This window comes from Rhodamnia argentea, chromosome 3 (genome assembly GCF_020921035.1).
Source record: "Rhodamnia argentea isolate NSW1041297 chromosome 3, ASM2092103v1, whole genome shotgun sequence".
Classification (NCBI taxonomy): Eukaryota; Viridiplantae; Streptophyta; class Magnoliopsida; order Myrtales; family Myrtaceae; genus Rhodamnia; species Rhodamnia argentea.
The window spans coordinates 11,107,932-11,134,540 of record NC_063152.1 but is presented as its reverse complement, the minus strand read 5'-3'; the positions used below and the strand labels follow the sequence as shown (position 1 = coordinate 11,134,540).

The following is a 26,609-nucleotide window of genomic DNA, read 5'->3' as shown; positions in this document are numbered from 1 at the left end:
GCTAAGAGCTTATTGACTAGATTTCACTAATTAATCTATCAGAGGTCATAGTGAGTGATGGTACTCTAATTGATAGACCACACTATCTCACACTCAATCATTCTAAAAAAGCCTTTCAAAGATTGCAATTTGTACATGAACATAGACAAATGTGAATGATAGAAGCACTCTTCAAACTTTGAAATTTTAGACTCTTGGTTCTCTAGTCTCTTCAGCATCTTGATTTCCTTTAAGACTCAACCACTTTCAAACTACCCGTTCGACGGTCTTCAGAGGATCAATCACCAATCAACCAATTGGAAAGACTTGCCAAAAGAAGATTAAGTAGCCGTTGAGAAATGAGATTAGAATCTACTGTTAATTCAGTCGCCCATATAACAAAATCTAAGTTTCCGCAATTTTTTTTGTTTTTGTTTGGAAATAGATCTTATCTTCACCAATCAATCAGGATGTCTTGCAGTAATTTTTGTGTCATGAGACAATCTTCAAAATTGATTTTTTTCAAACTTGAAATCCAAGCCAGATCACTAACCGTTATGATAGAAACAGTTTTCAACTCAATCCGAGTCCGAGTCGCTCAGCAGTCTGCATCTAAATTTGAATATGAGTCTAACTTTAAGTCCGAGTCTAATACTCAAAATAGAATTTGAGGATCTCAAATTCCTTGAGAATAGTCACGTTTCAGTTCCTTAACATATCCGGGACTTGACCCATGAAAACATCCATGGGATAAACATCCACGAGATTAGCGTTTTAGACTATAGTTGCATGATTCAACTCATAGAGTTTGAAAACATAAGCAACATCGATATATATGTTTTTTTTTTCTCATGTATCTACTGCATACAAATGCTATAAAACAATAATCAGATTCAGACATATCAGGGATTGTTTGGTCAGATTCAAAATTTATTAAGAAGCTTTCTCAACACTTTTGACCACCAATCTCACGATTTTTGTCATGTGAGAAACTCCTTATTTGGGATTCTATGGAAGGCTCGTGATTTCTAGTGTAACTTCGCTAATCTAGTGCTGAGTCTATTCCAAATAATTAGTCTCCATATTGCGAGAAAATTGCAAAAAAAAAAAAATTTCATAAACCTATTATCATTGTGCCAATTCAATTCTAAACATTTTCTTTTTGCCAAATTGAATCCAAAACCTTTTGTATTTATGCTAATTTGATCCATCCGGCCAAACTTTGGCTGGCTGATGTTGACATGGTAGTTTTTAATAATATTTTTAATATTTTTCAAAAAAAAAATTTCTTTTTTTTTTCTCTTCTTCTTCCTCCAATTGGTCATTGGATCGGCGATCGGCTAGAAGTAACGATCGGCAAGGCCGAGCTCACCCAACGACGATGAGGTTTCCCTCACCAGCCCTTGCCTCTAGCCCATCGCCGATCCGACGACTAGCCAGAGGAAGAAAAACAAAGAAAGAAAAGAAAAAGGAAAATAAAAATAAAAATTTAAAAGAAAATATTAAAATATTATTAAAAACTGCTATCTCAACACTAACATGGCTAGCCAGCGTACACGTAGTGCCGACCGACCAAAGTGGGTTAGAGGACTAAAATAGCACAAATACAAAAGATTAATGAATATTTTCCTCTTAAATTGCAAAATTCTCAAACTCAACGGTAGGAAACAAGGATATAGCCAAAATAAGGTTACTTTGACTTTCCTACTAGAAATCAAGGAGAGTAAAAAATATATTTTTAAAATGCACTTTCCTTTTCTTTTTCTTTTCTTTCCTTTCTTTTCCTTTTTTTTCCCCCTTTTTTTTCCATTAGCTGGCATTTGAACCAGCACGTCCCTAGAAATCCCAATCGTGGAATCACCCGTTGTGATTCAGTACAAGAAGAAAATCCCGAAAAGGAGCCACTTGTTGGAAATAAGAAGTTCAAAAGGAAAAGAAAAATGAACGGATCCCATTGAGCTTTGCACCAGGTCATAAATTTATCTCGCTAGTGGGTAAATTTTAAAAACCCACTACCCTTACAATTACATTACAATGTTCCAAGACTTACTGGTTTTTCACTGTGTGGTGGACCAGCAGTTCAAAAGTTGGCCCTGAAGTACAGTTGCTTAGAAATGGCAAAATGTTGAACTGGCCCCAGGGAAGAGAATCCGTATACTCAACACAAATCTCTCCATAAGTATGTCTTGTGAGTACATGGAAGACCGCAGATTGCCCTGAACACTTCTACCCGGGTCAAAAAAATCAATGCAACATAGGATCAGGTCCATCCTGCCTGTAGAAATGTGGTGCAACTTCTCTCAACCACGATGGTTCGATGGTTGCAACATTGCGCATGTATTGTCGGTCAGTCGAGACAATCGAGTGGTAGACAATCCACTTCGGATTTACTCTGCGAGTGACATAGTTTGAGCAAGAAGGCAAAAGATACAAAATCAGGTGATGTATATTCTCGATACAGAAGATCAACTCCCAGCGGACACAATATGAAAATAAATAGCATTGGTTACTCACCGAAATAAAACCGAGGACGGGTGAATGTAAACTTCCTGGGACGTTCTCACGGTCTTGTACATCCCATTATGAGTAAATGGCTTTTTAACACGTTAAAGGCCACAAGAAAAATAAAAGATCAGCTGACTGTGACTTTGATGTATTACTAAAGTGAACTAGAACACCAAGGGCGATTAAGATCGTGAATGTAAATAGCAGTGGCTAGCCCAATACGTGAAGGAGAAAAACTCACCTCAAGACGACAAGCATTCGCGAAGAACCCTGTCGTGACGGCCTTTCTAACAACCTGCAAGAGATTGTGAGAATAAGAGCTTCCCTCAAGTACCACCACTGTGAAAATAATGGTGTCTTGTCAAAGGAGCAACATGAAATTTTTTGTAAATAGAGCGGGGGAAGGAGAGCTCGCTCTTCCTGTTAATTTTTATTTTGGTGCGCAGTTTTCATGAGCACGTTATTTGAGATGGCCCTGCAGGACTCAATGATCCAATCTCCGAAGATTCACCATGCCATGCATGCCCTTATGATCGGGCCATTTGACTCTAATATTACTATATTGTAACCAAACAGCCTCTTGAAAAAATCAATATTCGCCCACAAAATTTGAACCATGGAAGTGATCTCCAAAAGGGATGCATACATCATCGATCTCCTTTTTTTTTTTTTTTTTGGTAAGGTTCGATCTCCTTGGTTTTCATACCGAGGGAAAATACAATAAAAGGAGAGAATTACTAGGGGGAGCAGAGAAGTCTCATCTTGGAACTGAACTCAAATGCAACAGTAGCAGACTAAAGTGTAATAGAAAAAAATTGTGCATTAAACCAGTAGTGCAACAGTAAATCTCCACAGTAAGTCAAAGTTAGGAAGTGCTATCCAAAACATTTCGTAAAACATGAGGAATTTTTGCTGCTTTTGGAGACATTCCTGAGAAAATCACTTTCTCCGTATGAAAAATTTTCTCAAGAATATGTCAAGATTCACTTGAGCAGTTATTTCAGTGAAGCTATACCTCAACAGCCAACAAATTTGGACCTGAATAAAGTATTGGCATTTAGTGCAAGTAATTGATTTCATGGCCCAAAAAAAATTGGAAGGAGAGATTGTGGCTCCAGAAGCACTCAGCGGATTGCGAAAAGCTCTCTCAGTAAAGCAGCTAGTGAAGTTTCAGACTGACCAAAATCATGAGAAAATAATAGAAACCAGAGCTTGCAAGTAAAAGCATTACCTGCATATCTTTGTCGCAAGATTTTAGAGTTACTCCCAATCTCTGAGCTATTCTTCTTAATTGTTCTCTGATATCAACCACCTTCTTCTGCAGGAAAAATAACATTGCAGTAAAATAGATCAAATGTAAGGCAGGCAGGCGCACAAAAACAAATAACATCAGTCTTCTATACTGTAAAGGTGCATACCATTGCATGATAATTAATGTAGTTCTTATGACACCACTGCGATGATTTGCCAGACTGAAGAAATCCTTTGTACACGTTTAAGAATGTTACAAGATCACCCTGCAACAAATTAAGAAGGTAAACCCAATAAAGTAATTGATGGTGGAAAGATTTGCATTAATAACTTCAAAAAATCCTAAATATCTAAGTTTAAACCCCGTAAGACAAATGACATGCTACAACAAAATTAACAATGTTTAGGAGAATGCCATAGCGAAATAATATTAAAGAAGTCTACCCCAAGCATCTATAGCTAACTAGTGGATCAAAAACCGAGATGCTAACCTCAGCAGCAGCAAATCTCAACTCTGCTTCATCCAGTTCCTTTTGTATTCCCCTACTGGAAACCCAAATAGACTGAAAAAGGAATTTCCACAGGTAATTTAAGCTCAAGAAATTCTTTTACCATCAAATAAGTCTAGCTAACGATGGCACTGGCAGAAACTATTACTTGGATAGAAAGAACCGCAGCAATCGTGAGGACCTCCTCAGAACAACCCAGCTGGTTTGAAGACAAGATCATCTTTGAGATCATTGGGTCCTACACAAACATCAACTTATATAACAAAAAGCTCAATCAATATAACCAAATGCAGAGATCTTCATGAACTAAGTTAATCATGAAAACTTCACACAGTTTTTTTCAAAAAGTACATCAAGATGACTAGGAGAACTAAAAAATAAACAAAAACCTTGGGTGCTTAACCAGTCAGAATTCATAGCTCAAAATGCTAGTGCATAAGCAACTTCAACACTGAATGAATATGCAGCACTACCAAGAAGGAAAGGTTTGCTCCGGGAAATAGACATCTACAAACCACGTGGAAAAAAAAAGTTGGTGGACAGGAGTAGGGGATAGACAAGTACCAATATGATTAAAAAGAAGTCAAGAATGCTTAGGGCTTGTTTGGTAACGTTTCTGTTCCTCTAATTCTGTTCCCCGGAAAGAAAAAGAATCAGAAACATTTTTTATAACGCAAATGATTTTGATTTTGATTTTGCTCCCGGTCACACTTTTGGACCAAAAATAAGAACAAAAAAAGTTGGTTCTCCAAGAAAAGAACACTTTTTAGAATCACCAAAAAGAACAAAGTCTCAATTCTTTTAAAAAGATTAAGTCCACGTGGACTTTTGAACTTTAAAAAAAAATAATTAGATTTGAAAATTTACTACAACTAAATTTTTAATTTTGTTTTATTTAAAAGTAAAGTTAAAAATAAACTTTAAAATCTACCCAAAAAAAATTAAAAACTTAAAAGGGGGGAAATTAAAAATTTAGAAAAAAATTCAAAAAATGCAAAAAAATAAAAAAATAAAAAAATGGGGGAAATTTAAAAAAAGGAAAAAAGTTTAAAAAAGTTTAAAATTTAAAAATTTAAAAAAAAAAGTTAAAGAAACATTTTAAAAAATTTTAAAAAAAATGAAACGCATTTCTTTCAGGAACAGAAATTTTGTGTAGTTACCAAACTCGTTCTAATTCTCTAAAAGTCATCCTATGAATAGAATCGGAAAATATGAGTCTAACCAGAATCACTTTTTTGGAACAAAATTGTTGCCAAACAGGCCCTTATTCGCTTATTTCTTCTCTCCAATTTTGCCTCTCGGTCATCTAAAGTAAGTGTGTTAAAATAACACCAGATTAACAATTACCGGATAAACATACCAAAGAATAGGAATATAGGATTGGGAGTGGCGGAAGGAATAACAGCTAAATAAGGCATGTCAATTTACATAAAAGTCTACTTGAAAATTCAGGCATCATAAGCAAAATTTACTTTAAAAAAAATAAGTGAAAGAGAGTCCAGTGCTACTTACAAGTGGAATCTCGGCTACTTGAAAACCAAGAGGTGCTGTAAGTTTGGCGTCGTCATCGAGTACGCCAAGAGAGTATAGCACTTCAAGAGCACGAATCATTGACTCAGGGGATGGAGATGCCGGCCAGTCGAAGCCCAAGATATTATCTATCCCGAGGGCTTTCAACTGAAAGATCGGTAAAATATGATTAGCTTTATAATTTTGAAAAAGAGTCAACATTCACTATAATAAACACATAATATGCTTAAAGTCAGTGAAAATTAGTCCCAAAGAAATGTTAATTGCATCGAGGACACACTATTTTTCATGCGATGCCTACATGAAGTTATTTGTTGAACAAAGTGGACTTTCCTTTCAGCATGTTGCTTAAAGGCCCGTACCTTTCTTTTGTTGGAGTGTGGTTCATACTCCCCATCAACAGAAAGGCAAGGGACCCGCCAAAGGACTTTATAGTTTGGGTCAATATTTTATTGGTAATTTGAGCTTGAGCCCATGAATAATAGCTACTATGCAGCCTAGGGCTTTCTCGGCCCCAAGGGATTTCTTGTGCAGTCCGTATATAAACTCTTTCTCCAGTAATTAAGAGTTGTAATAGAAAGGTGAGAGGTGCTAATTACAATGAAATCCTCCGGTAGATGTAGCCCTAATTTAAGGGTGAACCAGGATAAAGCTTGTGTCTCGATTTCTCTTTCTCGCCTTTAGACTCTATTTCGCTGTGTTTGTGCGCCTAATCCTAATATCTTTTGGCTACTAAAACTTACAAAAAAAATAACATGCTTGTCCATCTATGAAACAGTAAGTAAAACAAAGAAGCATGAGAAGTTGCCTAAGCAAGTAAAATTTAAATGAAGTACACCTGAAGAAAACTCTTCCCTATCTTACCAAATCCCCCATCAAAAATTGGAAACAGAACTTTCAACTACTGATAAAGCGTAGTAAGGTTTACACAGAAGAGAAAAGTGTAATACGTTTTTTATTCAGCTACAATAATGCCAGTGACAATACAAATTAAAACCGCATCGGGTCAAAACTTATCCTTGTCAATCTTATATACCAATCCTCCTAAATTCAGAGGCAGTTTGTAGTAAAAGTAATAATATCGTAAGTTATGCATGTATTCAAGAAACCTTCTCGTGGGCAAGAAACTCCACACCTGAATCACACAAGAAACGAGATTTGATCTTTGTATCTCTGGGATCCCCTCAGTAGCCATTTCATTGACAAAATACTCTTCTGTGTATAACCTGGTTGCACATGTAAAGAGAGCCAAAAAGGCAAGTTCGTTAGACGTAAGTATAGCTACATGATAAGGCATGGCAACATGCAAAAAGGAATGCAATGAATCATGGGGCCCAAGAAAGACAGAAGGTGTCTTCATACACACTTTTTCTTAGTTTTGGCCGGAGAGTCTTCAGAGAATTAAGCACACAAAATCAATTCACCGTTCTAGAGAGAGACTTTATGTTATTCTGTAAAGCTGCAAAACAAGCAGGATGTTTCCAACTCTTTCAAAGATATTTTTCCAAACAAGTTTAAGCTTGCTCGCCAGGTGACCTCATCTACTGATTATAATAGGAAAGTTAACCTACACATGAAGTTACCATCCGACACTAGTAATAGTTGTAACAGAATCCTATGTTTTCTTTTATTCTTTGAGGAGGGGAAAAGGGGGGAGGGGTGGTTTCCTATATTATTAGGCTTCTGTAGCTAATTCTATCATGAATTGCGGAAGTCATATTCAGTGCTATCCTGATGTTAATGCAAAATTTATGCAACCAGTGCCATATTACCTAAAAGAATTGCGTTAGTAGATAAAGGTGTAGTTCAATATTCAAATGCTGCAAATTTTAACCTCAAGCATCGGCTGGAATATGCCTAGCCAAAAAATTTTGAACACATAGACTCCTATTCTAATACCATGTAAAATTGTGTAAGACAACTAGCATTAGTCTTTCAGGAAACACCGCAACACTCAAAAGGGATTTCTCCCAGTTTATAAAGTTTAGTCTCTGTTCTTATTCAAGCATCTTGAGGTTGTTGTGACTTGTGTCATGTGTTCAGACCACTTTAAACATGCTTCTTTCATCTTCTTCTCAACAAAATGCACAAGGACTTTCTCTCAGGTAATTCATGTATTGAAAGTTCAGTCAGCTTCTAAGTAACTCTTTGGGGAGCATAACGCAGACAAAGAACCAAAAGACAATGTAGCAACTAATAAGTGGTTAGCATAGCTCTCACATAATACATGTCAAATAAATCAACCTTTTTCAGGGGGAATCCTCCAGAGGTTAATAAGGCTATCAGAAGAACTAGCTATCGAATAGCAACACACAGAAGCGCCAAGCAATCACTTCCTAGGACATTGCGCCGGTATTCTGTGGCTTAAGACCCCTTGTGTGTTTAACTTATGAGCTAGAAAAGAAAAGCGACATTCAGACATCAAAAGCAAACTGAGAGTTTTTTAGCTAAAAAGCAATACATGGAAAATATATTTATCTGATAACACAATATGCTATCATAACTGAACAAATCAATCATCAAATAGCTAATAGTTGCAGTCAGGACTTAGAATAAATATGATATCTAAGGACATAACCTCCAGAAAAAAAGATGGATACTTTACACATACGCTGTCAATACTCACCTATAACACTTCCCAGGTCTAACTCTTCCAGCCCTGCCAGCCCTTTGCCTGGCAGATGCTTTAGATATTGGTGCCACTACAAGGTTTTCAATGTCTGAGACCTGCATCAGGCCGACAGAATAAGTCAACATAATTTAGTACTAACGTGTATGCATATGCTAGAATGATAATCCCTTTTAACACCTCCAGGAAAATGACACACGATAAAGGAAAAACAAAAATAATTTGACGATATGAGGACAATATTCAAATGAGAAAGAAAGCAAATAATCATCTTTGACAGGTGAATACCATTTTAGATGCTATGATAATCTACTTATTTCAAGTTAGAGGTACTCATAAGCTTCCACCAGTCCACACTATTCTAGGTACTTAAACACAGTTAAAACTTTCTGGGTTTTCAAAACTAGGAGCATTATAGAAAGATTCAATGTGATAGAAACAAAATGGTTGTCAAAGAGCTATTAAGCAACACTAACATATCAAAATCCTAAAGAAGATGAGACCTAATCTGTTTATAAGATCTAAAAGCTTGTCTGGATAGACTTTTGCTTTTCCCTTAATCTAAATTTTGGGGCTAGCGCACTTTGACTTGAAACACCTGAACCTTTTACAAATGTTGACACAAAAGTTCAAATACTATTATTCAGTTTTTAAAACTCGGACAATATTTTAACTTTTGGCGGGAAAGCAAAAAAGTTACTCTTTGCTTTTGAAAATACAAAAACAAACAGGCCCTAAGGGAATATGAGTGAAATACCGGATTATAAAACCTTTGTTTAGAGAACCCACTGTCAATGACATAAACAACACCCTGCACCAGTCAGAAATACAAAGCAAGTTATAGATGGGATCATGCCAAGAATATTGAAATTAACGCTTATAGGTAATACTACTGCTTCAAAATTAGAAAGTATAACCTCCAAAGTCAATGATGTCTCCGCTATATTTGTTGATATCACTACTTTTCTCTTCCCCCGAGGAGTGGGAGAAAATATTAACTCCTGGAAATAAAGAGCAGTTAAAATCTTTCTCTATGCATATGCACAAAAAGAAAAACGATCCCTGGACCCCATTACTACACCTGTTCTGCGCGTGAAAGTCCCGAGTACAAAGGCAAAACAATCAATCCTAAAAGAAGCAAAAGGAACAGATCAGTTAGAAACGGATATCTGAATTAGGTCTACAAGTGAGGCTATATGCCAAAACATGCTGCATGTCACAAGAAGAGCAGCAATAAATGGCCATTTATGCAATATGATCATCCAAATTCAGGCAGTGATCAACCTATGTCCCCATGACAGAGTTATGCTATATTGTCCCAGTGTCAAAGATAAACAATAATAATTGAAATCATTACCCTATGAATATGCACCTCCTTTCAAATATTGAAAAAACCTCACAATTTTACGTATCCAAATTGTCTTGATGAAAAGTTGTCCCAGTGTCAAAGCCCAACAGCAATAATTGAAATCATTACCCTATATATGCACCCACTTTCAAATATTTAAAAAACCTCGCGAATTAACACAGGTTACAGGTATGCTACATTCATATAATGTTACGTATCCAAATTGTCTTGATGAAAAGAGAATTCTATCTACATGCTAAGATCAGAAGAACATACCGGAAGAACTTTTTCTGTTATCTCGAGCTTCTTCTGTAAGCAACTTAACAGCAGCTTCAATATCTTCTTGACCAGTGAGAAAGACCAAAATGTCACCAAATGGCTCCTAACAACAATAAAAGCTGTTTTTAGGGTTTAATCCATTATTCCCCCATGAAGTGCCACCATGCAAGGCTATCAAAAGGATGATGTAAACGAACCACCCAAAAAGAAAAAGTATCACTGGGACTAGTTTGCTTCTTTTTCTGGTCATTCAAGAGATCCATTTTTGTTTCTTCATAAGAACGTGAGTGGTAGGTCTACTTTTCTCAGTATTCTCTCAGGGTTTTGAGCTATATATCTAGTTGGCATGGACTTAATACTAACAATAGCTTCTCCAAGTAAAGGATAGAAGATTATAACAAGCACAGCACAAACCCATCCCCTACACAAGGGATCACATCGCAAGGAAGCACATTCTTGTTACCTAGTACTTTTACCCTCAAGATATTCTGCCATTCAAAGGCAGTTAATAAGAGGCCAACTGCCCAAGAAAATGCACGAACTCATACCCAAAGGACAAAAATAATCTCACTTCTCAAACAACAGAAAAAACGAACTTTTGCTCAAGAGAATAATGTATCCACTAACTTGTACCATCAGGACAAAATGACCTCACTTTTCAAGCAATAAAAAAAAAAACACAAACTTTAACTCAAGGGACAAAAATTTCCATCGTTACCTCAAAAATGCTTATGTGGCATCCGGCGCAGCTAATGGCACATAAGCAGTGGACACATCAGCTGAAGCTAACCGAAATCAATTGAGCATGAATTTTTTTTTTTTTTTTTTGAGTCAAAATTGAGCAGGATTTTGGATGCTTTTTTTCCAGAGAGAGAGAGAGAGAGAGAGAGAGAGAGAGAGAGAGAGAGAGAGAGAGAGTTTAGCCCTAAACCGAGTTTGCAAATTGGATGGCTAGGATTGTGCCTCTAACCGAGTTTGCAAATTAGCCACATCATATGCAAAATTAACTTCTTTAGACGGAAAAGTGCATGGATATTTTTGTCTTCGAGTAAAAGTTCATTTTCGTTTTATTTTTGTCTCGAGAGTAAGTTCATCGACATTTTTCCTCCCTCGAGCAAAAATTCTTGCTTTTTTTCAATCATTCAAAAAGTGGTTACTTGTGTCCTGAGGGTATAAGTCCTGTGCCTTCTTTCTGGCAGTTAGCTGTTAATATCAGACGGGAACAGAAAAGTAACGAGTACAACCTAAAAGCACGGACTTCATAACAAGGTTATCATACATCAGAAAGATATTTAAACAGTTACCTTGTCATGAATCAACAACACTGTTGAAACAGCAGCCTGGATATAGTCCGACACGGGATCCTCAACATAATGAATTTGCACATTAAAACCTCTACCCTGAAGATCAAATTAATTCATTAGATGTTCATGCATCGCAACAGCAATCGCATGAGATGTGTGTCCACTTGCACACCATATTTCCAGTGGAGATAGAAAGAGAGAGAGAGACAGGTTTCAGCACCTCAACCGAGAGAATTGCAGGTTCCATTGCCAATGCAGGTTCCGCATCTTGTAGTCCTCGACGCCTTCTGCTAGTTTATGACATACAGAAGACAATAACCATGTTCAACTTTAAAAACTTCAATGGAAACCTGAGTCCGAGTGAATACTTGACTAAACATGGACAATCGCATTCCCTATCTGAATCATGTAGACTTTATGAGAGAAAGTAGGTTGAGTTCAGAATGCACATAATAAATCATTAGAGGGCAGTGATTCGGACGAGCCAACCAAAATGGATCTAAGCCAAGGCTACAAATAAGAGAGTAAAGGCAGAAAAATCAATAAAATCAGGAACTTCACACACAAAATTGTATCTTTTAAAACAGTGATTACACAGGAAGGACAGAAGATAATGCTTGCAGTAACAGATGATCATAACATAATCTAATCCAAATTGTAGAAAAAATCTCATTACAGTATTTCATTACCCTCAATTTTGTTCCCTTTAGCAGAAAATATAGCCAGAAAGACTATTTCAATAGCGTCGTCCAAAATGCCTATACGAATTCAATTTATTAATTCGGAATAGGGACATAGAACCAAAGGAAAGAAGTCTTGGTGATAAAAAGACAATTACAGGTTTCTTTTTGACAAACAATGTCTTTTTTTGTATACCTTCGCCCTTTGCATTAACATTGAAAGAATAACAAAGGAGCGTGAAATGCACAAGTGTTCTCTAAAGCCCAACCGAATTTTTTTTAATTGTCCTCCATTTCCAAACATGACAAAACTAAAGCCACATTTCATTTTATGTGAGTCTGTCATCCCCGTCCATTCTTTCATACATAAAGCCAATAATACAAAGAAATACCAACAATAATCATGTAGTCATCTAAATCAAACTCAGGATCCAGTTCAAGAAAGGTCAAAGCAAAATTCCTTGGCCAATCGAAAAATTGACATGCAACTGTGAATGAAAACCAATTTTCAGTCACGGCCACGACCAAGAATCGATGTTCACTGCGTTCCAAATAATCAAAATTGCTTTCAATCCGGTTTCATATCATCTTGTTTTAAAATTGCTTTTATATGCATTTCATTCATTATTTACAATGATGTTCAGCATAATCTCATTAAGTTCAGTCAGACATAGTTGACATAACTTGTTATCACGAGTTCACCAAACCAGAACCCTTTGATGCATGTAGCACCTGACCGATTTCATCTCACCAAACACTAGTGTTATATAGTCTTTTTGTCTTGATTGAGTAAGCAGCACAACTGAGGCCGGTGTTTCAAGCTATAGCCTTTTGCAAGCATAACCCTGCCTATTTGCTTTGGAGGTTAAGGAACACAACTTAAGTAAGGTGTTAGTTTGTCTTAATCTCAGTGACCATAACCGCAATTTTGTTTTCTTCTTTGTAATAAGAATGGTTGTGGGTGGACGTTTCTTCTCCATATTCTACTTAGAAGCAGTGCGTCTATGTGTTTGCAAAGTAGTGACACTATACCACAGTTTTATGAGATTGGAAAGTAGAGGTTTTTTTCCTTGAAGAACATATGCTGGTTGATTGTGAAGTATCTGTAAATATTACAGCCTTTAGTGACATTCTGGGAAAAAAAGTACAAATTGAATTCAATGAGTGACCCTGGGCATAATCTAGCCCAACTAGCAGAAATACTAGTAAAGAATCAAAAACCACTTTCCAATCACAGGATAATCATCAAACCGCTAAAGGGAGACACTACTCTTTTAGTAAAATCTAGAACTTGCAAGAGAGAGAGAGAGAGAGAGAGAGAGAGAGAGAGGAGCAACTAGCAACCATTCGGATTGAACAAACAAGAACACACTAATATTCAAAAACAGAAAAACAAAATTGCAAATCACTAAATACTTCTTGATTGCAAATTTAGATGAATAGACAGATTCATGCAAGCCTGCATGTCAAAGAAGCTCAAAACAGAAACACACACAAACCAACCAAAATCAGACAAAACTCAAACCAAGGGCAGGTAAATGTTTCGAAGAAAACCTGGTTTGGAAGAAAGCAGACATAGATTTAGCTTCAATAGTAGCCGAGGATATGATCAACCGCAACTCAGGTCTACGTCGTTGAATCTAAAGTTTCAGAACTAGCAATTAGACTAAACCAGAAAAACTGAAGCTTTGAAATTGCTTCCTGAAAGCAAGTAAAATACAGGTCTAAGATAGCTGTATCACAACCAACAGAAAATGTCCTGGTTGTACAAAAAAATACCTTCTTCAGAAGACCAAGTAGAATATCAGTTGAAATAGACCTTTCATGGGCCTCATCTACCATTATGACACTGTTATCACAACAGATGACGATAGAAAGATATTAACAATTGCATGATAAGCACAATGAACAACAGAAATTAACCTAATATAATTGATACAAGCACAATCAACAACAGAAACTAATCTAATACAAACAAAGTATTTGTGAGACCAAAAATCCCAAGTTTTTTAAGATATACAAATACAGAGAGTAAGTAAAGTCATGCCATAGTTGTTAAACATTTTCCACCTCCGAAAAGTCTTAGTATTCATACTCTTTTCCTTCAATGCACTGAAACCCTCCTACTTGATCATCTATTGGGGTATCTCTCTATATTTACGTCACGAAGATCTGCTACTTTTCAAAATAATTACTGCTAGGCTAAGTCAACATCTGTTTAATGATAACAGTCACCCTATTATAGCAGTATTGCACCCATCTCACTTCTACAATGCGCATCTCACTTCTACAATGGGATTAACATTCTAGATCCACCAGAATAGAAATTATTTTGCAATGCAGAATTTTGCTTCAAACTATTCTAGCAACCATTCTTAATAGGAAAACATCTACTCCGTGAACACAGTGTGCATAGGCACATGCAAAAACCAAAAGCCACACTGCAGGTAGAATCGTGGGTTGTTTGCAGATACTCAAGGTGACACATCTTGCCATAAAGCAATCTTCCCTTTTATTGATAGGTCATACAGGACTATACTAGAAATACAATCCTAGTACATCAGAACGACATTGATGTTAGACAAAACTGGAGCAGGATGAACAAGGGACAAATAAAAGATGCAAAATTGAAGAACCAGAAGCTTCAAATCCCTCAAACAATCTTTTGTTACAAAGATGCCATGTAACATGCACCAGTGCCTTGCTCCAAGATTTCTTTTGAGAAATCACCCGCAAAGGCTTTCCGTTAGTTAATTAACTGTCTAGCATTTCTACGCACGACCCGAGAGAAATTTGAAGATAATATTACAGAGTTTCGCAGTGAAGTCACAATGAAGAAAAAGAGGATCAACAGATTTGCCCACAATTTGTACATACAACACCAATGCCTGATAATATGATTACGCTTTCTGACAGTTTCGATAGTAAGGATCTTAATTCAAGCAAAGGCCCAACAGACAAAAGAAATTCCAAAAGGAATCTGAGGAAGCTCACTTGCTTTAGAGAGGAAGGGCAAGGGGAGAAATTTCCCAAGATGTAGAAGATTTAAAGCTAAAGCTCTAGCTATTCGGTGGACGGCATGCAATCTCATCTTATCCTGACCCATGAACTTTAGCAGAACGCAGAAGAGACAGAAAGCAATCAATTAAAGGAAACTCCCAATCATTTAAACTCCATATAAAGCAAAGTACTCATGAACATTTAACCTGCTGGAGACATATAGTTTGACACAATCACGTTGAGCCGCTAAAGCAGAAGACTCGGTCTTTTGAAACTCTCATCCATCTCAACTAGACCAATAGACATTGAACATGCCACGACTAATCATTTAAAGAAAAAAGCAATACTTAAGCTGGCATCACATGAAAAGAGAAAAGGAGCAGTAGATGGAAGCACAGAGTTCAAAGTGATCTTTGTGTGGATATGGATTCTGCATATACAGATGCTTCTTCTTGAGTGTAGTCGCATGCACGAATACGAGAGAGAGAGAGAGAGAGAGAGAGAGAGAGAGAGAGAGAGAAAGAGAGAGAGAGAGAGAGAGAGAGAGAGAGAAAGAGAGAGGATAAGAGAAAACATGAGATGGAAATTCAAATGTAGCACCTATATTTAGTCAAAAGTGGATCATCCATCATTTCCCTGAGTAGCACCCCATCTGTGAGAAACTTGATCAGGGTTCCCTGCGCCAAAAAAAGGAATGTCACCAAAAAAGAGTATATTCGAGCAGAAATCAACATTTCTAAGCCAAACCAGGCTCAAGAAACATTTCTTGTAAATTCTACATAACCCTATAGCAGGCAAAGCACAAACACTAAAAGGTAACTCAGCCACAGGGAAAGTAGAAAAACTGACTGTACTGGTAGCATCTTCAAACCGTATTGTGTACCCAACTTCCTCTCCAAGCTTGACTCCCATTTCTTCAGCAACTCTTGACGCAACGGCCTGTCGTCGAATATTTGAAGCTTAGTAAAAGAAAAGGACTAATGCTCCTAGAGATCCGCTACATGTAAGCAAGCAAAAAATAAAGTCTAAAATTGTGGGTAATTCAATCTCATACAGTAGACAAGCAACTCCAAAGATGCTGAATTTACTACAGCGCATGACAGTTAAACATTGATCCTGCAATTTAGAATTTGCAATGCAGGGCAGTTTAATGGAATAAACTTAGCACACGAAGTGAACAAGTGAAAAGCTCAATGCCAATGCAAAGTAGGCTTTTTTTTTTTTACCAATAATAGCCAGTCTTGGAAGTGGCAAATGAACAAGAAAAATAGTGAGCATATACGTAATTATAGTGTAACTTAATTTATGACCTGGACAGCCAGTCGTCTTGGCTGTGTGCAAGCTATTACACGCCCACCATCGGCCCAACCTGCTTCTTTGAGGTACTGCATTTACCAAAGTAAATCACAACCATCAAACTTGCATTTCGTACTCGAAGGATGAGAAGGATCCAAATAAGATTAACTAGGAACTAAAGAGGCGATGGAACAATCAAATAGAGGCTAGCGCTGTTGAGAAGCCACACACAGTCTCTTTTGATTGTTAGATATAATTCATCAGCGTCATGGTCGCCAACAACATTAAAGGAAACTACAAGTCTCAAGCTTTGTCCTTTTTCAAGAATACATATTGCAAGCATAGGCATGAAAAACAAACTGCATAAATTGTTGGTTCTAAAAACCACAAAACCAGCTTCACTCTAAATGGACACGGAGGCAATCATCAATGCTTCATGAATAAAACTGTACCTTACAATGTTCCAATTCTTGCAAAGAATGCTATCAATCTCTATGTTTTCGCTCCTCTCCATATGTGTACACCCTATATTCTATTCTTTTCCCAGCATTCAGATTCCCTATATTTACATCAAAACATACATTCATACGTAAGACGTCATTTCTCACTCTCTAAGCATGGCAAGCAAAAGCATTCCAGACAATAATTGCAAAGTAACCAGAAATTTGACAATGTAACTCCCAATAAACAGCCATATGGAGGCTACACAGGTAATATTTCCCCTACAGTTTTTACACTCAGAAATGCGAGTGCTTACCACCGAAATCAAGGACATAGGGCAACATTCTGCATTGCTTATTAAGACAAATCTCACAGTTTCACAGACAGCAAACAAAGGCCGAAGAGATGAGAAAGCGGATGCAGGAAAGGGTCAAATAAAGAACAAAAGGAACAAAAAATTGGAAACAACGGGAGAATCTAAATTGAAATTGCATTTCCTAGTGTTTCCCAGAGTGAATTCGGTTCTGACGGCTATAAAATTAATTCGGTACTATCTCCGAGGAGTGTCTCTGTAATTTGCATCAAATAAAACTACAGCTCCATCTCATCGTAACACATTCTGCTTCTTCCAATTTGGGATGTCTGACCTCCAGAGAAGTATAAAGAATCGACCAAAATCAAGAAACACAAACCTGTGGAATCTGAGTGGTTTTGCCACTACCCGTTTCACCAACTACGATGGTGGTCGCGTGAGTCTCCACCAAATAAAGAATGGCGGTCCTGTACTTGTACACAGGAAGCCTTTGCCGCTGCTTCTCGATACTAGCAAACCCATATCTAGGCACAAGCAAGCATGACAAAACACAAAATCATTTTGCGCATATCAACAGACACCCAATATGCGTGTAATTCGAAACGAAGATTGTGAGAAGGGACGTACCCGGAGGAGGACGAAGAAGCAGAAGCCGTGAGGAAGAGGACGCCGCCTTCTTCGTCGTCAATTAGTCGAGGCTTCTCAGTCCCCGGCTTCCAGAATTGCGACATTTCACTCCTGTTTTTTCAGTGTTGATCGTCTTCAGTGGGGGTTTTGTAGGGAAGATTGCGTTTTCCCGCTTCTCGGTCCACTTCGACTGGCGTCGGTCGGACACCAGCATGTAAGCAAGACTCCAAAACCGATTATACTCCCAGGTGGTACCGTCGCAGGTTTAAATCCACACTCGCTCTTTCGATCTCGGGAGTCCCCGGTTCGTCTGTAATGTGGATTGATTCGACTTGCTCGTCCGATTGCTAATGTGAACTCCTATCCTAAGATCAGGGGTTGCCAGCATAGGTCGCCCTTACATTGACCTCGCAATCATATGAAAGGAAATTGTCACCTCTAGCGTTTTTCACTTGAATAAAAGGAGACTGTCCTCGCATACATATCACTTTAAGCACGAGATTATTTCGTAAAAAATAAATGATTTCTTATAAAAGTGAATGGTATTGAAATATTCTCATCATACAAGAAAATTTTTTTAGTAACTTTTATGAATGATGAAAAATATGTCATTCACTAATTAATCCTAACGGTCGCATGAAGATGATGCGACCGTTGAGGATGATTGGAGCCGCTCGCGAAGCTCCTGCTCTCAATTTGAAAGATTGAGTGGTTACTTTTGGGGGCAAACCAAACTTGGATGTCGATTTTCGGTTGAATGGCAGCTAGGGTTTGAAATTGGGGCATTTGCTTCAATTTGGCGATTTATTAGGGTTTTGATCTGGGCCAAACTCAGCGTATGACGTCGTTTAGGGGTCAGATAGCAAACTAGCGAGGCATGTCAGTCTAAGAAATTAATAAACTATGGCCACGTCGGTTTTTGGTGATCCTCTCTAGAGTTGGCACCTAAAAGATGATTTTTTTTTTCAAAAAATTAGCACAAAAGTGACCATTTATTAGTTATGATTGTTATTCATCACCGTTAAACTTATACGAACACATTATCTAGCATGTATATCTTGTTAAGGGGTTACATCGAAAATTACTAGTTCCGAATAACGGTCATCTGGCATAATATTTGATGACACACATCATGCTTAAGCGAAGGCTATTAGAGGAAAGAAATTAAACAAACAAACAAAGTTCAAGAATGAATCGGTAACTTTAAAGGCCACAATCAGCAAATTTCATTAGATCTCTAATGAAATGATCACATTGAATACTGATTAAAAGGTCAAGGGACGACATTGAAAAAAAAAGGTTTCGACGATAATATAAAGAAATGAGACAAAGCTAAGGAACTATTAGTGTCATTATTCTTCATTTGTATCCCAAAATTGTCAAGTCATATCTTTTTTGAGTGCTATCGAAACACACGTCAATCATATTGCATAAACAAGTCTTTCATTTTAAATTTACTGTGGACATAACACGGGACAGTGCGTTCGAAATGATAAGTCTTTTTAATTAAAGAATTTAACAAGTGCCCCTACTACCAAAATTCAAATAAAAGTAACGTTGCAGGGAGCTCGAAAACGAGAGGAAAACAAAAGTCCACTTTTGAGAACACAGTTCAAAGAGAAATACTCTCTTTTAAGTGCAGTCAACGGTGATCGGTCTTACCTACTTTCATACACAAAAAGATTTGAATGACACGACTGACTAAACATGGTATCGAGCTACCGTCTTTGAAAAGTTGCTACCGAATCTCTATAACGTGAACGAAGCTCTAGGACGGGGAGAACTCTGCGTACTTTGACAATTCAAGGGCAATGGAATCTTAGGGTCATCAAAAACAAACAACTACTTTGGTCTATCCTCAAAGTCCACGAGAATTTTAGAAGCTTCGTGTGATGACAAATTACCAGGTGATGGGAATATACGCGTTCTCAAATGCATTTGGACTATCGGATCGGACAAGTGTCGCTTAAAATGGATCGGATATTTTGTGATTTAAATGTACGTTCACACACGTTTGAAGGAGTCACGTTACAATATCAGTCAATTGTTCGGAAAATTGAAATTTGCTCCGCTATACATTTACCCGAATAATGATGTGATTTCCCACTCTTTATATGAGTTTGAAATTTATTTCACCAAGTTTGATTTGAGATAAGCTGGGTTTTCCCATTGGCTTGGGCTTCTCCTCGTTAAGTAATGATTGGTCCGCCAGTCATGTATGCTGGGAAAGATAGGGAAGTGCAAAGCCTCCAATGCCACAAAAAATTTCGTTTTTCCAAGCGAACAGAAAAAGTGGTTATAAATGTTCTTATGATCTAGAAGCCCGAAATAAGCCACAGATCCATTTCTTAACTCATATTTGATGAACAAAGTTGTTATATTGATTAATTATACTCTGTAAATTGCTCATAAATGGATTTACAATGGCGAAACTTGAAATAATGTGTATTAAATGGTTTCATAACTTCGATTAAAAAAAAAAAATGGTTTCACAACTTACTTACTCTCAACCCACCTTTATAACTCTCTCTCGCACTCATTCGATCTCGTGCTCGTTTATTCCTTGCTTACACCTCAATTTGGTTATGAATTTACTTAGAATATGTCAAAAGTACAAGTATTTTAGCAATATAGGTCATATCAAGCATGTGTGCATATGAGCCATATATGGATTAGTAGAATTATACTATATAAAATGGGTCAAAACATGATAAATTGATCAATTGGAGTAGGGCCATCTTCGACCCGGCCTGGCACACCCGTGCGACGGGTCTACACGTAATGGGAACACACACAAATCCTGACATCATCAAGCATGTAATGATTCCTCGTCCCTCTCCCCTGCCCTCGGAGTTCTGTCATTTAGTCTTCTTATTCAGTCCAAGAAAGACCAAATCGACTTGACCTTTTCTCACATGGAAATTGCATGCAGCCATGTCATCCTCTTTTCTTGGAAAATCACTTCGTGGCACCTACTTACGATACCCTCTCTCAATCTCTCTCTCTCTCGATCGATCGATCGACTATAAATAAGTAGGAACTGCGAATTGGGTACTTCATGTGACAAACAAAAAGCACTATGGGATCTCTTCGAAGATCATTTAGCAGAAGCAGTACAAGACCCTTTTTGGCCAACTTGGAGCTCTTTCTCTTGCTCCTGTCGCTCCTCAGCCTCTGCGGGGGAGCGGCCGAAGGTGCAGATCGCAGGAAAACATTCAAGGTCGGCGTGATTCTCGATCTAGACTCGAGCCTCGGCAACCAAATGCGCATGGCGATCGAAATCGCATGCCAAGACGCCAACAACAGCTCGTCAGGAAGTTATTACATGAAGCCACATTACGTGAACTCTCGCGCAAACCCGCTTCGATCAATTTCGGCAGGTTAGTATTTCTCAAGAAGTTTCTGTTTGCATAGAACTAATTACTTTCCCGTCCATATTCAAATTATTATTGAAATTTAGAAAACAACCCTGCAAAAATCATGGGTAAGGCTAGGTGTCAGTATAAGTTTGCATCTAATATATGTAAAGTATGTTGCTTAAAAAATGGGAAAATTACCAAAGAAGTCCGAACCTGTTGCAATTATTCTAATTCAGTCATAAACATTTATTTTTGCTAATTTAGTCCTAAATCTTTTGGATTTGTGTCAATTCAATCATAAACCTAATTCGGTCAATCCGGCCAATTTTGGCTGACCATTCTAAGATGGATCGCCCGCATTGACGTGGACTTTTACTAATAATATTTTAATAATTTTTTCATTTTTCCTTTTCTTTAGTTTTGTCCTCAACTCTTAGGGCCGATGAGAGGCCGGATGCCCTCGCCGACCTCGGGCTAGGGCGTCGTGGCCCTCGCCTGGTGCGGATGAGAGCCCCAACGGCCTCGCTTGGGACCGACGAGAGTCGTGTCGCAATGCGCGGCACCCTCACCAAGCCGGATCCGGCGAGAGTCACGACCCTCATCGGTGGCCGGCAAGAGAGTCACCGGCCCTAAGAGTTGGGGAAAAACTAAAGAAAAAGAAAGAAAGAAGGAAAAAAAATATTAAAATATTATTTTATGAAGTCCACGTCAGCATAACGATGTCATGTCAACGCCGGTCGGCTAAAATTGATCGGATAGACCGAGTTAGTACAAATGCAAAAGTTTTAGGATTACACTGGCAGGAAACAAAAAAGTTTAAAACGGTGAAAAAATTGTTGGTACTAGAATATTAAAAAAAGGTCAAAAGGTAAAAGCCACGGACCATGGCTACGAAAAATGACACCCTTTAACCCATGCAGAATTCGACCAAAAAACAAAAACCCCCATGCAGAAAAATGAGCCTTTCGCCGCTGTTGAGCAGAAGACCAGCATATGAAGACCAAATAGAAAGTCTTTGTTTATTTGTTTTGACTCCCAAAAAGCCAAAAGCATTTTTGACTATCCGGTCAAAACTTAACATTATTCAAACGTTTAAACATCATGAACATGTTATATGTGTATCTATGTCTCGAGGTTTTACATATTGCGAAAACTTCAAGTGCTTAAGCTTGAAAGAAAGTCAGAGTGTGGGCACCACAAGATTAGAAAAAAGTTGTTAAACGTCTTCATCGATTGCTTACGAGTTTTATATACGACTCAAATTCATGTAATTTCCCTCCACTAATAACTCAATTTTTTTGGATTGGACTTTCTACTGCGGTATCGAAGCGATATCTCTCCAAAGATCGTTATGGGTATAACGTTCTCCATATGTCGATTCCATGTGCCGTTCTTACCGTTCGGTTTGCACATACGTGAGAAGGGTATTAAAAAAATCACCCATCTCTTGGTGGTTTGTACAAGAATCTTATAATAAAAGTAAAGGAAGATTACAAGTTAAAAGTCACTCCACACCTTTGAGAGATTAGCATGACAACTGACTCATCAATATGTTCAACGTAAAGGCCACATTTAGAGCAAACACTGCAGATCTGTCTTAATCGAGAGAGGTTAAGCTTCTGTGCGCAGTGGCTTAACGGTGTGACGTGATAATCTCTTAATGATCAGTCAAGAATCCAACGAATAGCAACAGGGGTTAATGAGAAATATAGATTGAAGAAACTGGTGATGAACATTACCTTGAATCCTGAAATTTAAGAGTTTCATTTCACTTCTTACTCTTTGTAACAGCTGAAAAGCTGATAAGGAAGAAGGTGCGAGTTATTATTGGCTTAGAGACATGGCAGGAAGCGACTTTAGTTGCCGAGATCGCTGATCATTCTCAGGTACCAGTGATATCCTTTGCGGCAAACCACGTACCGCCAACATTACCGTGGCAAACTATGTGGCCCTCACTGTTTAGCATGAGTACCGACTTATCCGACCAAATTAGATGCATCGCAGATATAGTTGGTTCTTATAACAGACAAAGAGTCACTATAATATATGAGGCGGAGGCATATGATACTGTCTACTCTGAGCTGTCGAATTCTTTATCGGTAGAGCTCGACAAGATTGGATCCAAGATAGAGGACCGGGTGATTCTTCGAGCCTTTTCATCTTCGCCAAGCGGAGGAAAGTCTTTCGAAGAGAGATTAGTGAAGCTGAAGGGCAAGGCATCCCCAATATTCATTGTCCTAGGGTTATCATCTCGTGCGAGTGGCCATTTTCTCCAAGAAGCGCGGAAGATAGGACTCTTCAATGGAGATTCAGTATGGATATTTGCTGAAAAACCATTCAACAATCTCTTAGCTTCAGTAGAACATTCAATAATCTCAACCACCATGGAAGGCGCAATAGGATTAGTCACCCACCATCCCGAAAACCGTGCGTCTGGAGATTTCAAGACCAAATTCTTGAATAAGCTCCATCAAAAGCATGGAGAAACCTTCAATTTTGAGCAAAGCATAGATGTTAGGCGAGCACATGATTGCCTCATGACCATAAAAAAGGTCATAGATTCGTCGCCAACTGATGATATTACCCCCGAGCTTTTGCTTGACAGACTATCGCGTGTTCGACTCTTTGGTTTGAGTGGGGTAATACAATTTGAGAAAGGTCAGCTGACAGGTCAATCCAAATTTCGAATTGTAAGTGTCAATGGAAATGAAACTAGAGAGCTTCAGCTTTGGTCTCCCAACTTCGGCTTTTCGAGGAGCTTTCCAAAGAAACAAAGTCAAAGAACAAGTGCTTTTGCAAATTCAGACACATCGAAGACCGATAGAAGATACAGCCCGCGAATGGTGATTGGAATTCCTCGTACAACTCCCTTTGGTAAATTCGTGAAGGAGGAAATAGACGACGCAACCGGGAATGCAATGTACGTCGGCTTTTGCATAGACATTTTCGAGAAGGCGCGTCCTCATGGCTTGAATTACACATTTTCACCTCATGAAGGAGCGTATGAGGACTTGGTTGACAAAGTTCATGACAAGGTACCTCATCATCATCTCTGTTCTTCAATGGAATATCCACTAGTTAGTTTCTCAGACACTCATACCATCGAAGCATGTGCACATTACAGCAAGCAACATGTTTATTTCGCACAAATCCTTATTCGCTACATTTGGTCACTAGGGAACTGTCAAGATTGTATCACTTTGCATTGGAAGATCGTCACAGTGGTGTAATTTTGGTCTTAATTACTAAAATGCATCATTTTAATGTTGTTTCATGGCGTGACATTGATGGAAGACCTACGACGCTGCGGTTGGTGATATAACTATTCTAGCTAATCGCTCGCAGTACGTCGAGTTCACACAACCATATATAGAATCGGAGCTTTCAATGATAGTTCCGGCAAAACCAGACTCCGACAGGGCATTGATCTTCATGAAGCCTTTCACTCCAACCATGTGGGCTGCTTCTGGAGGCATCCTTATATACACAATGTTGGTAGTTTGGTTCCTCGAACATCCGACGAATCCGGAGTTCAGAGGCTCTCGGACTAATCAGCTCTCGACCGCTCTGTGGTTCACTTTCTCATCTCTCTTCTTTGCTCACAGTAAGTAATCACACACTGTTGATTATAGTCCATGCACAATCTTTTAAGCCCAAACTTTCGAACGAAAAGAGTACGTCATTACCTTTGCAGGGGAGAGAATCAACCACAACTTCACGCGGATCGTATTGGTGATTTGGTTCATCGTCGCATTGATCTCAACGCAGAGTTACACAGCCAGCCTCACTACAATGCTCACTCTCCAAAATCTTCAACCGACTGTGACCACCATGGAAAGGCTAAGAATTTCCAAAGCAAGAGTGGGTTGCGACGCCGTCTCTTTCGTTTGCGACTATCTGAATAAAAAATTGAACTTCTCGAAGGACGTTGTCATCGGTCTAAGGAACAGCTCAGGCTATGGAGATCAACTCGCAAGCGGTAACATTGCTGCTCTCTTTCTGGAATACCCATATGAGAGAGCTTTCCTCGCTAAGTATTGCTATGGATATGTTGTCACTCACGAGAACTACAGATTCGGCGGATTTGGCTTTGTAAGTATCAGCGATTGTTCTACATAAACTTGATTATTCAGAGTATTCTATGGCATCCTATGTTTGGGTTCCTCTTCTCGAAAAGGAAAGCGTCTGTGCTGACGTTGAGTTACAAATGGCCATGTTCTCTGTACACTCAGGTGTTCCCGAAGGGCTCTCCGCTGGCCGCGAAGTTCTCCGAGGCAATCTTGAAGCTTTCGGAGAGCGGCGAGATGAAAAGGCTGGAGGACAAGTGGTTTCCTCGCGAGTGCACGATGAGGAACAGCACAGGCAATGCGCCGAGGCTGGGGCTCGACAGCTTCTGGGCGCTCTACGGTTTCACTATCGCCACTTCCACTGGTTGTTTGCTGTTGGCGTGTCTCTGCGCTCGGAGGAGTCGTCAGGTTCACGAAGAAGGAAGCGATAGCCACGGCACGAGTCAGGATATGAGTACTTCATAACGAAAAGAAATTAGTGCAATGTAATATATGTAACAACAGAAAAATAGGGGCTAACTGCCCATGACACCCCCTCCACTACTTTTCTGTGTATAACCACCCACGTTTAGGAGAGAGAAGAGGGAAACATGTGTAAGTTTTTTAGCTTTGGGAGTTTTTCTCTATATTCTGCTCTGCATTTTGCATCAATGGTGTTTGGGGGTCTCAGATCTCTTACGAAGGGAATCTTGGGTGTGCAATATCTCTGGGTTGTGAGAGTTGTACTGTAGAAAGGTTCTCTGTTGAGATTGCGACCCACTGTTTGATGTTTGTCGTGTTGAGAGGTGTGCGTTGTAATTTTTCCTGGTCATCAAAGAGAGTTCCGTGTGATTGCCCCGTGGATGTAGACAGGCCAACCTGTCGAACCACGTAAATCTGTGTCTCTCCATCTTTACTTTGTTGCCCTTGTCTTGTTTATTGTTTTATCCAACGCAAGCATCAATTACGTGTGAAGAATCGATTCAACAATATAATGGTGAAATGATAAGGGTTCTTCATTGGTTTGACTTTGAACTGCTCTCCGAGGCTCCATTTGCTTTGCTGGACGTGGATAATTTGGCAAATATTACCGGAAAATGACACTTTATAAAGCGTGAAACAATTAGTCAATGAAGAATATGTTTATTGTCAAAAATAATTTATGTCTTTATTTGCATGGACGATGGAAATACTTTTCTTTCGTTCATTTTTGTAACTGATATAAGCCATTCATTTTAAGAAAAATATTTCTCTAAAAAAAATCGCTTGCATTGCTTATAAAAATGAAAAAAGTGAAATATTTTCCATCGCCCACGAAATGTTTCGACATAGATTTTTGTCGATAATGAAAGAAAATTTCATTCACTAATTATCTTAAGTAATAAGAGCGCAGTAGATATTTTTGCCGACTAGAACAGATTTCTTGTATTAGGACTGATGAATCTTGGCTTAAGCACACTACAAGAGTCAAAACTTGTGTACGGAGCCCATTTTAGTGTCAAAACTTTCAAAA

The 26,609-nt window shown here is 38.4% G+C and overlaps 2 protein-coding genes across 5 annotated transcripts; one reads left to right on the top strand and one right to left on the bottom strand.

Moving 5' to 3' along the window:
- Positions 1-1,911: 1,911 nt before the first annotated feature.
- On the bottom strand, positions 1,912-18,091 carry LOC115756640 (probable pre-mRNA-splicing factor ATP-dependent RNA helicase DEAH9). Of its 4 annotated transcripts, none has more exons than XM_048276279.1 (23): positions 17,692-18,090; positions 17,444-17,588; positions 16,325-16,399; positions 15,864-15,953; positions 15,615-15,691; positions 13,794-13,863; positions 13,569-13,654; positions 11,555-11,624; positions 11,335-11,430; positions 10,028-10,133; positions 9,485-9,531; positions 9,321-9,404; positions 9,161-9,214; positions 8,401-8,501; positions 6,910-7,000; positions 5,757-5,921; positions 4,393-4,482; positions 4,227-4,298; positions 3,903-4,001; positions 3,716-3,802; positions 2,726-2,779; positions 2,494-2,573; positions 1,912-2,371 (listed from the first exon to the last, which is right to left on the bottom strand). In XM_048276279.1, exons 1-23 carry the CDS (start codon positions 17,793-17,795, stop codon positions 2,224-2,226), a joined length of 2,091 nt encoding a protein of 696 aa, XP_048132236.1. In that variant the 5' UTR covers positions 17,796-18,090; the 3' UTR covers positions 1,912-2,223. The 4 variants fall into 4 exon arrangements, with proteins under 4 accessions (XP_048132236.1, XP_030552361.1, XP_048132237.1 ...); XM_030696501.2 differs by having other exon boundaries at positions 11,555-11,621; positions 17,692-18,089; XM_048276280.1 differs by lacking the exon at positions 9,161-9,214 and having other exon boundaries at positions 17,692-18,091.
- A 2,679-nt stretch (positions 18,092-20,770) lies between these two features.
- Positions 20,771-25,582, top strand: LOC115756649 (glutamate receptor 2.9-like). The gene is made up of 5 exons (XM_030696509.1): positions 20,771-21,071; positions 22,842-24,085; positions 24,345-24,654; positions 24,745-25,142; positions 25,283-25,582. The coding sequence occupies exons 1-5, from the start codon at positions 20,771-20,773 to the stop codon at positions 25,580-25,582; spliced, it is 2,553 nt and encodes an 850-aa protein (XP_030552369.1).
- Positions 25,583-26,609: the final 1,027 nt, after the last annotated feature.